We start from the raw sequence: 10,915 nt of genomic DNA, 5'->3' as shown, positions 1-10,915 counted from the left end.
TCGCTGGTGTCTGCTGCTGGTTTGACTCTGGACACAAAAAACTGCGAAATCAAGGAGAAGGACAGCGCCCAGAAGAATAACTGTAAACCTCTGCTAACTGCGGCCAGCATCGCGTTGGAAATGGGACTGCGGCCACATCCTCCGGGCTGTCGGACATTAAAACAGAGGTAGGTGGGCTGCTGTTGGTGTTTTTTTTATATGAATCGCCAAGGTCACAGCAAAGAGAGAAAAAAAAGGCTGAATATTTTTCTCTACATGGGCATGAGTCCGTCCGACGTGAAGTTGCTTTGCTGTGTGATGTTGTCGACATTAAATCCGCCAGCGGGGCCGTGCGGTTCACCGTATCCCGGATTGTTTCCCCGGCGGGTTTTGGGTCGTGTGTCGGTGGGCTGATACTTTGAAGGGACGGGGCGGTGGGGGTCCTGGTGTGGACGGGAGTGGACTTTTTTTGTCGTGGCCTGTGATGAGCTCCGGGGGCTGGGGTGGGATATGAGCGGAATACGAAATCTGGCTCGACGGCGTCTCCCAAGTTTTGCGGCTTTGAGCTCCATCCTGTGTGGAAGTAAAGAGCAGCGCTGTGGTGTGTTTATCCGACTCAGTGGCCTCCTGCCACCGGGTCACACTAATCCAGTAATCTGGAAGAGAGGTGGCTGCATTTTATTGTAACACCGCTGCCCTTCATCCTCCTCCTCCTCCTCCTCCTCCCCAAACACAAAGTATGGATGACACTTTGTCTAACGGGGTGGGAGCCACATTGTTTGCCCCATAGTTCATTTCTATATAAAGAAAAAAATGTTATAGTTGAACTTTTTCTGTGCATATACATTATACATTTGATTGTTCCTCCATTATTAGTATTCTGGCTGTTAGTCTCCTGAAAGTCTGTGGTGTCCCTGGTAATTTACCATTAAACTGTTTCACAACATTAATGGTTTAAATTGTGGGAAACTACAGATCCCTCGCTGATATCATTTTAAGTTAGCCTTCTATTTTTTTGTTCATCCTATTAAACTGACTAATTACAGACTAAACAGCCAGTCAATCAACTAGTGAAAACAGCTTGTAATGAAATTTATCGGCCCCGTTTGGCCAACATAGTAAATGATTTAATGATCCTGGGACTACTGGCTGAACCTGGCCGACATATATGTGTTTGAGCAGCACGCAGTGAGTGCATGAAAGCCTTTTTTTTTTTTTTTCGTTCTTTTAACAAAACCCAGTCTTGTGAGGTGTTTTGGAACAGTGTCCTCTTTGTTCCCCGCTGCACTGCAGAGAGGATTAATCCGGCTAATGATCTCTAATGTAAGGAAAGGGATAAAAGCACATCTGACAGAGAGGAAGCTAATTATTAATATAACTGGAGCCTGCTGGGAAAGTGTGTGGGCTGAATGTACAGCTGTTAATGTATGGGTGGGAGTGTGTACGTCGTGGGTCTCTCCCCGTTATCGCGATGACTTTGCAATTCAGTGGCGAAAAATCCTGCACATTCTCCCGTGTTTGGCAGAAGGCTGTTCACAGTGTTTCTTACTTTTATTTCATGACACTGTCTCTTTGCCACGTTCTAACCTTGACCGGCTCCTGTTAATCCTGCTGAGATTAGTGGTTTAACTGGACCCCCGGCCCGGTGCACCCCGAGCCCACGTCCTCACTTGTTTTGGGTGGGAGACCACGGAAAGACAGCGGGATGCGCGGAGCTTAATCCAATATCAGCAGCAGTGTTGTTTTGTAATAAGAATTTGATCACATAAAACCCCCTAATCTGTGTGTTTTCCATCTCAGCAACTCCAACAGGTGGAGCACTTGATCCCATCTGTTTAGTCTAAGACTGATGTCTCTCCTGTTTGTGGGTGCGGTGGAAGACAGCGCAGAGCAGATGCCACCAGTCGCTGCGTCCTGCGCGGCTCATTCACAGATCCCATATGTTAATATGGGTTTGGCTCCTGCTTGACAGATTTACCCTGTAATCTCTTTTGTGACTAGATTAGCTCAGACACGACCCTCTCTCCTCCCGCAGTTACCCGGCAACTGCGGCATCTCTCTAATCTGCGCATCTTATGGTTTTCGCTCGGAGGGGGGAAAGGGGGTCAGTTTTTACACGCTGGCACATGGCGTGGAGATAGTTTCGTGGCTCGGGCCAGACTTCTGTGTAGAATTTCCTGTGTAGAGTCAGCCATGAGACTTCCTGTACTCATGGGCTGGATGTGGAGGAGCGAGGGGGGGGTGGAGAATCAGGGAAGGAAGGGGAAGCACGAGCAGACTGTTCTCCCTACTGTTTTCAGCCGTGGCCACTCTGGCCGCTGTTAGCTTGTCGCCCGCCACTTCAGCCTTTTGACGAAGCATTTTGGACAAACTGAGGAAGTGAAAGAGTAGTTTCTTTCTTTTTTTTCCCCCCACTATCAATGTTCTCCCTAGTGACAGCTATAATTATCAGAATACTTGATAATCACAGAGCAGTAGAAGAAGTCGTGTCAGATGCAGCGAGGTATGTGCTAAAGAGGCACATTATTGTTTCTAATGTCCTGTGTTTGTGTAATTACAGGATATGTCCTACAGTTTGTTAAAGCCACAGCGCTACACGCAACCCTCCAAGCATGCTACAGCAGTGATAATATCTCTCCACACAGCAGGTGAGCTCCACTCTTTCAGCACCACGCTCTGTCCCGTCCGTTTCCTTGATGCCCATTTTGAATGTACTGTGATTGAAACGGTCCTGTGGGCCTTATCAGAAACAATCCCTCTCTCTATCTCTCCGTCTACTTCCCTTTTTCCTCCCTCAGCACTGTTTGATCCAAGAGAAACGTGCCTTGTAAGGAAGCAGGATGTTCACGGGCTCCACCAAACTGCCACCCACTAAAACCCCCCAGCCCGAGCGGCTGGATGAAGTGTACGCTGCCTTACGCAGAGGCTTACAGTGAGTAAACACATTTCAGGCGCTGTTTGCATTGATTTCGGTGGCTGGCTGCCAGGTGGAATATGGCTGAACAGACAGGAAACCCCCCCACCCATTTTTTTTTTTTGTCTCGAAAATAAAGACGTCTGTTTGATTTTGTTGCCAGGTCGTACCTGCAGGTCCACCAGCTGGAGCTGGACAGCCTGGGTCAGCAGATCAGAGAAAACAAGAGGAATGGTCGTTTGGTGAGAGCTCACGCAGTTAAACCTGTTACACCAGTATTGACCATCATCCAGTATCAGACAGGGCGTTAAGTCAGAGCTTTGTGATACTAAATGTTTCGATTCTCGTCCTTTTCTTTGCAGGGGTCTTTGTATGAGTTGGATAAGGTGAGTTTCATTAACAGCTGCTGTGTATTGATGTGAGCACAGACATTGAAACTATACACGGGTGGATGAGAGACTTTTCTGGTTGGGTTTAATAATTGTTTTCTGTGTTGCAGCAAGTGAAAGCCATAGAGCGGTTCATGCGTCGCTTGGAATTCCACCTCAGCAAGGTGTGTATGTGTATATGAACAGCAGATGAATAAATCATTTTATTTGGCAAAACTGCATTCATGTTATTTTCAGTATAAGGTGAAACATTTTAGCATGTTTCAGCTCATTGTTTCGGTTGAACTAGCTACACCTTTATTGTCATTGTTTTCATCACCAGCAGGCAGCCATTTATAGGCTCTGATAAACCCACTCAGATGTATCAGCTCATGGGCAAAAGGCAGAAAATAATAAAAACTAAGAAGGTGGTTGACTGGTGAATACACTGGAGCATTTAGCTGCTAAAATGCAAGTGTTGGAGGAGACCAAATCAGAGCTAAAATGAGAATGGGAATTCATTAATCCCACCCTGACTGAATGCTAATAGCGCAAACTCCATTGTTTTTTTTTGCTTTTCCAGGTTGAGGAACTGTACGATGCTTACTGTATACAGAGGAGACTGCGTGATGGAGCCAGTAAGATGGTGGCAGCATTTAACTCTGCCACTGGAAGCAAGGAGGCCCGAGAGAGCCTGAACGAAGCCAACAAGGGCTACAGGGAATGTACAGAGGTAAGTGTCTATACAACGACTAATTGTTTCAGTTTAAAATGTCACAGAAAACACTACATTGTCTAAACCTGTCACTCATGTCTGCAGCACATGTGCTCACTTGAGAGTGAACTGGAAAGCCAGATGGGAGAATTTCACGTCAAGATGAAGGGTGAGTCACTTTCTGTGCTCATGTGACTTCCTTTTTGCTCCACTCTCTCCATTAGCCCAGTTCTCATTTTTCTGTTGAATCATAACGTTTCAGGCCTCGCTGGATTTGCACGGCTGTGTGCTGGTGACCAGTATGAGGTAAGACACCACAAACAAGCACAAGCACGTAGACACACGTCTTCATTGGAGTCGTGTGTGTGAGCATTATCATGTGGACCCTTTAGGTCCTGATGCGCTACGGGCGGCAGCGCTGGAGGCTACGAGGACGCATGGAAGTCAGCAACAAGCAAATATGGGACAGTGAAGAATATATATTTCTGCCTCTGGTCACTGAACTGCTGTCAATCAAGGTAAAACAAAGTTGGTTGGTTAACATCCATTTCAGATTTTTTTATGTATATCCGTAAAAACGTGTCTCCAATCTAAAGGGTCACTTTATTTGGTAGAGTTATATTTTCAGGGACTGTTTTTATCTGCAGGTCACTGCAAATTGCTTGACTGTTCATTGTTATGAAGGAGCATGTCACCAACGTCTTGTGACTCTTGGATTTGTTTATAGATTTTAAACACACAGAGGACTGATCTGTATCAGGCCTGCTTTAGTCAGAGGGATCAGTTCATTGGTACTTGTGTTAAATGTCAACAAATCTTTTCATTTTATTGTCCCGGCCTCACTGTGCGCGGCCATAAAACTAGTCCACTGTGCTCAGAGGATTTAGAAAATTGCCACTTTCAGTGGATTTGTCATCATCTCGCTGAGAGCTGCTTGTTCTCGCTGTCAAGGTGACGGAGCTGAAGAGCCTGGCCAATCACGTGGTGGTGGGCAGCGTGTCCTGTGAGATGCTCGACCTGTTCTGCCCGCTCCCCCAGACGCTCGCCGTCGACATCAACGACCTCGGGACGGTGAAACTGAACTTGGAGGTCACCTGGAGGTACGTGGACCTCTCTCTGCCTCAGCACCTTTCATCAGTTAGATTTCTCTCTTTTGCGTTGTTTCTCACTCTTTGTCCTGCTCCTCCTCCAGTCCGTTCGATAAGGACGACCAGACGTCGTCCAGCAGTACGGTTTCTAAACGGCTGCTGTCCAACCAGAGCCCTCCTGACACGCCCTCGATGCGAGAGCAGGTGTTTTATGTGAGTCACATTTAACCTCAGCCTTTCTTACTATATGCACGACTTCCTCTGTTATATTGCTGCTTCACAACTTGTATGAATGGTGTGTAACAGTCCAGTTAATCAGTTTTCCCCTTTAAACTCTTCACTTTGCGTAAATATGCTGTGCACATGTCCCATTTATCTCACTGATGGCTGTTATTACTGTCATTTCACTGGCTTGTTCTATTTCAGCTGCTCCCCAACTGCTTTGTCTGTAGCGGTAGCACTGACGTGTGTGAGGATATTCACAGAGCGCTGTGTGTTAGGACTCGTGGTTGTGGGAGTGGCATGCCTGACGTGAGGAGGATGAATGGTCACAGTAGTGGGATGTGTGATGGCAGCGATCTGTACGAACGGAGCTGTGGTCCTTGTAGCTGTTTAATAGTGGTTGAGTAGAGCTCCAATATGTCCCTCCTCTTCCTCACCTTGATGAAGAGCATGCCTCATGGCGGGCCACGGCAGAGCCGGTCGCTGGTGGAGGCGTTCCGCGGTGTCGGCGCGGACCGGCCGGCGTCCTTACGTGATTTCAGACGTTCCACGCCTCAGTTCTTCTCAACACAGCCGGTGTGTTGGGACGTAGCCGTAGTTTGATTTATAAAGAGGAAACTAAAAACAATCAGAAACAATAAATCATCTATTAACCAAAAAGTGATCTGCCATAACATTGAAACCACCAGCGATGGACGTGTGTAACACTGTGATGTAATGTTCTTCTGGGTTTTATGTGGATGTTACTTTGATATGTCACGGTGCCATGTGATGTAACCTGTCATGTGATGCCATGTGGTATAAAATAAAAACATGACTCATCAGACCAGGCCTTAGGACAGGTGTCAGCATGGGCACGTAGAGTTGTCTGACCCCGTTCTCTCAGAATCAGAATTAACTTTCTCAACAATTTGACTGATTCACAGCTGCTTTGTCCTTCTTGAACCTCTTTAAATAACTACTGAACACTGCAGACTGTGAACACGCCTCCAGGCACTGCAGTAATGGAGACGCTTTGACTTATTAGTCCACCCATCACAGTTTATAATCAGTGTTACTCATCATCACCATCGTTGGTCATAATGTTGTGGCTGATCAGTGTGGGTGGATTCCAGAAAGCAGGTTTTGTGAAAACCTTCGAGTTTGTTTGCGTGGATGTGAAGTAAACTCAGGGTCTTTTGTTCCAGAGGTAGACGTACCTTAAAGTCAAACAGTCACCGTGGTAACCGGGCGACCAACACCACCCTGGTGTCTCACCCGTCTGCTCCTGCTGAGCAGCTGTTTCATTTCCTCATTCTCACTTTCAGTATGACGTTGAAGCTGAAGTATGAAGTTTACATCTTTAGAAACATCAAACACTTCCCTGATCAGTTTGAACTCTGGACGTCATGTTCAGAATAAAATCTTTACATTATTTTACTAATTCCCTGTTAAAAGAAACACGTATGAGGCTTTAGGCATGTACGATTTTGATCAAGGAATAATTATCATCACTGATCACACTGATAGAACATTTAAGACAACTAAGAGGGGTGTTTTTAATTAGGATATATAGTCAAATTATATTTGATGTTGAAACATCTAAATGTCTAGTTGTAGTCGAGTAGGATTCCAATTTTTATCATCCATTAAGAAAAATTCAGATTGGGTAAATGAGGGGAGAGAGGACTACTGAACGATACGTTTAACTTAACTTCCTTTGTCCAGTCCTGAATTAGTGACAGTGGATGACGACGTCTGCGTCGCCACTGATTCATAATTCTAACTCTGGATTAAAATGGAGACGCTTGTCTCCATTTCCCTGTTGCCATGGTGAATCATAGTTTTGGAGATGCATTGGTGATGACTTCGTTAAACCTGCTTTCTGGAACAGACCACAGATCTGATTTGTGTGTATTGTTCATTTCCAATCACGCCCCCGAAACATGTCTATGATGCACAGTTTGAGGACCACTGGATTAATGATCTTGTCAACTTGATCTCGATTACCCGCTCCCTCCAGTATCTTTCTGCTGTGCGTCCACATGAATCATTAAGCCTGGCTCATTTTCTCATTCTCATCTCTTCCTTCCTAGTCTCTGTTGAAGCGTCAGGGGGAAATGGAGAACGGGACGGTCTGGTCCAACTCCTCTGAATCCTCAGACGACTCCTCCAGTCCAGCACTGGCTCATCACACTCAGAGGCTGACGGCCTCCAACATGTTGCACACCACTCTCACCACTCAGCTCCCGTTCACGCCTCACAAATCCAGCGCGTCCACACCGTCGCTGTCGTCCAACCAAGAGGAGGACGAGACGGAAACCGGTGAGGTGTTCCCTCAGGCGGACGCGGTGCCTAACGGGCACCTGCAGACTTCCTGCTCCCGCAGCCTCGTCGGAGGGAGTAGCCCAGACTGCACTGCGACCGACAGGGCGTCTGTCCAATCAGAGGACCTCTCTGAAGCCTCAGTAGACCTGAGCTGCTCGTGCCCCGACGTCTCCGCCGTACCTCCTCCCGCGCTGCCGGCGGAGGCGGCAAACGTGTCGGCAGAAGGAGTAAAGGACGCTCCACCCGAGGACTCGTCATTACGGGCTGAACAGACTGAAGCAGAAACGGAGGACAGCGCTGTGGAAGCTGCAGAGGGACGCCCGGGGGAACGGAGGCAGCCGCACGAGTCCGTCCTGGAGTCAAAACAACCAGAGGACACACCGGTGGTGAGCTCAGGAATAAGTTCAGAGCGCGTTTGTTTAGTCTAAAGTGATGACGGAGGCATTTCTAACTCCTGTCACCGTTTGTTTTTCTCCTCAGGTCCCTTTTCCTACTTCTACCAGTTTCACTCAGGAAGTCGAGACAGCCCTCGAAAGTTTTGATTTTCTCAACTGCTCTGACCTGGATGAAGACGAGGAAGAGGAAGAGGAAGAGAACAAGGACGAGGTAGAGGACGAGGTAGAGGAAGAGGAAGAAGAAGAGAAAGAGCAACAGGAAAATGAAGGAAAAAAGGAAGAGGAGCATGAGAAATGTGAAGAGGACCAAAACACAACGGAGGAAGAAAAAATAGTAGAAGTAAAGAACATAGAGAACTTTTACTCAGAGGGAAGGTAAGTGTCAGCAGAAAAAAATATTTGTTGTTGTTCTGCATCAGTGGTTACTGTGCTGCATATATCAAAGATGGCTGTTAATCATTTATTCAGATCTCATGTCAACGCAGCTATAATCACTAAAACAATGAATCAAATGTCTAACCGAACGTATTTAGAGAAGAATAATCTGCTGCTCCTCTCAGCTTCATAGAGAATTAGAGGTATTTGTAGCTCATGTCAGTCCCACCTTTGTTTCTGCTCACTGTCACAGCTCTCATTAGTGTTCAGTAGATTTTAGTCACAGAAATCAGGACTCATCAGACCAGGCTACCTTTCTCAGCCTAGCCTCACGTCTACATGTTTAGATGCACTGAGTTGGAGCCGTGTCACTGACTGACTGGATATTTACAATAATAAGCAGTTAAACAGGTGTACCTAATGAACTGGCCGGTGAGTGTGGATCTGGTGGAATGTGATGAAGTGATTCCCAGTATTTGAGACAAAGAAAGGCTGAAAAGCTGGTTCAATCATTAACATTGGAATAAACTCTACTCAGGAAAGTGTTACCAATCCACACAATGTTTCACGTTGCTGTGGACGCTTGTTTATATTAGATAGTTCATCTACAGTAATATGTATATATGGGCCAATATTTCTGTTTAAATCCAAAAGACTCAAAGCTGCTGGATGTGTATAAAATGAAGACGTAGGATGTTTGTGTTTGAATATTTCACTCGGTGTGAGAATAGTGTGGGCTCAGTGAAGAGGTGGGACGAGATGAAACGTTACGAGCGTGTCTGTCTCCCCGTGCAGTGACGACGAGGAGGGGGCCGATGGTCTCCAGATCCTCATGGAAGCTCCAGAAGGATTCAGGAACTCAGATGAAGATCGTTTCTCTGAATCACAGGTAAACACACACTTCTCTGTAAGCAGCTCGTGACTTCAGCTGTGTTTATGTTAATGGATAAAAAGTGGCTGAAAAAAACATTTTTCCCTGAAGGAGTCGAGCGGCGATGACGCGCAGGACTTGGGTCAGATGGAAATTCCTGAGGAGAAGGAGGAGCAAACTGAGGAAAAGGAAGAACGTGGTGAGAGGGGTTTGTCAGGATACAGAGGCGGCGGTTGTTCATGTGACTGCGTGGATCGGCTAATTTTCCCTGTTTCTAATTTTTCAGGAGAGGAAACATCACATGATCAGGAGGAGCGTCCCTCTACCCCCACCCATTTGGCCACTACTGTCTTCTAATGACTCAGTGGAACCACAACTAAAACCATTTCTCCCACTTTGAAGTTCTCGTGCCGTCTCTCTATGTGGGATCGGAGGCCTTGAGGACGTTCCACTTACCGCTCCGACAAACGGCTCCTCCATTACGGTTGAGTTTGTGCACGCCATGTTCTGACCAATGTCGAGGTTTCTGCTCCTCCGCCATGACTGAACCCAAACACCTTCTTCCAACAGTAATCATTATTTCCAGTCATGTTGCCTAGGTTAAAAGTGGGACACCACTTCAGTTTACATGAACTGCTCCTGTCATGTGACCACTCAGTGTCCAAAACATTACAGGAACAGAGAAGAGCGGCCTTGTTTTTGGCTTTGTTACAAAGCTTTTTCTTTTCAAAACATTCATTTTCAAATGGTTTTATAAGTTCAGGTTGTTTTTTTTTTTTTAATCTACGGAGAAGCATACTGTCAATTCATAAAAAACAAAATAATAAAAAAAAAAATCAATCAGTATTTGTGGATGTGAAAAACTAGAGGTTCTGATTTTCAGTGTTAAATCAGTGTACAGCCCACAGCTCTTTCATTGTCAGAGGAGAAGACCTCATGAGCATGTGATATTTATCTGGAGTCATTTCCAGACCAGGAATGTACCCTGAAATCAAAGAGTATCGTTTCATTTTAGGCGTCAGTGGCACTAGTTGAGAATATTCACATGGAGCGTAGAAGTAACGGCTTTGAAATCTAACCTTCAGACCTTCCAAAAAAAAAAAAAAACGATAGCAGCTTCTCTTCAAGACTAGCATTGGACCAATTTTTTGCAAACACGGAAACAATCTGCAGCGTGGAACTGTATTTAAACCTGCATGTGTAGCTGCCTCGTGCTGCCGGCATGTCTGTACAAAAAAGAAGCTCAACTGATCGGTTTTAAGTGTGTAAGCTAGGCTCCGCTCCAAGGAAGCCGCCCCGTTCTGTAACTGTGCTGCCTCACGGGGGCGCTAGAGTCTCTCATCGTTCATGCTTTACATGTTTCTTAAAAAGCCTCGTCATTCAGAAAGTGCCTCAGAGATGTAGGGTTTTAAATGCCATGACCAGAGAGATCAGGCTACAGATAAGTGTTTATTTTCTGAATTACTTTGAGAGTGTGCACAATAAGAGATATTTACTGTTTCATATAAAGAATTGTATATGTCTTGAAATGTCCAAATGTTTATGTTCAGAAATGTTTAAACTTTATAAAGCTTTCTTTAAAATTAAACACTTCAGTTGTGTTGAATGAATCAGCATGAGTAGCATGTTTTGTTCTTTGAGCACACATTGACGCTGGAGTGTTTCTGCAACTCTTTGGCTC

At 45.8% G+C, this 10,915-nt stretch overlaps 1 protein-coding gene across 2 annotated transcripts; it reads left to right on the top strand.

Moving 5' to 3' along the window:
• LOC125005155 (rho family-interacting cell polarization regulator 1-like) lies at positions 1-10,844 on the top strand. Of its 2 annotated transcripts, XM_047580214.1 has the most exons (18): positions 1-167; positions 2,540-2,627; positions 2,778-2,911; positions 3,057-3,135; positions 3,256-3,279; positions 3,393-3,446; positions 3,845-3,994; positions 4,082-4,145; positions 4,239-4,282; positions 4,369-4,494; positions 4,928-5,076; positions 5,169-5,277; positions 5,734-5,862; positions 7,362-7,979; positions 8,074-8,363; positions 9,159-9,252; positions 9,346-9,433; positions 9,521-10,844. In XM_047580214.1, the coding sequence occupies exons 3-18, from the start codon at positions 2,820-2,822 to the stop codon at positions 9,589-9,591; spliced, it is 2,181 nt and encodes a 726-aa protein (XP_047436170.1). In that variant the 5' UTR covers positions 1-167; positions 2,540-2,627; positions 2,778-2,819; the 3' UTR covers positions 9,592-10,844. The 2 variants fall into 2 exon arrangements, with proteins under 2 accessions (XP_047436170.1, XP_047436171.1); XM_047580215.1 differs by lacking the exon at positions 5,734-5,862.
• Positions 10,845-10,915: the final 71 nt, after the last annotated feature.

Source organism: Mugil cephalus, chromosome 3 (assembly GCF_022458985.1).
Source record: "Mugil cephalus isolate CIBA_MC_2020 chromosome 3, CIBA_Mcephalus_1.1, whole genome shotgun sequence".
Classification (NCBI taxonomy): domain Eukaryota; kingdom Metazoa; phylum Chordata; class Actinopteri; order Mugiliformes; family Mugilidae; genus Mugil; species Mugil cephalus.
Note: the sequence above shows the minus strand (reverse complement) of the source record. Positions and strands in the feature narration are given on the sequence as shown.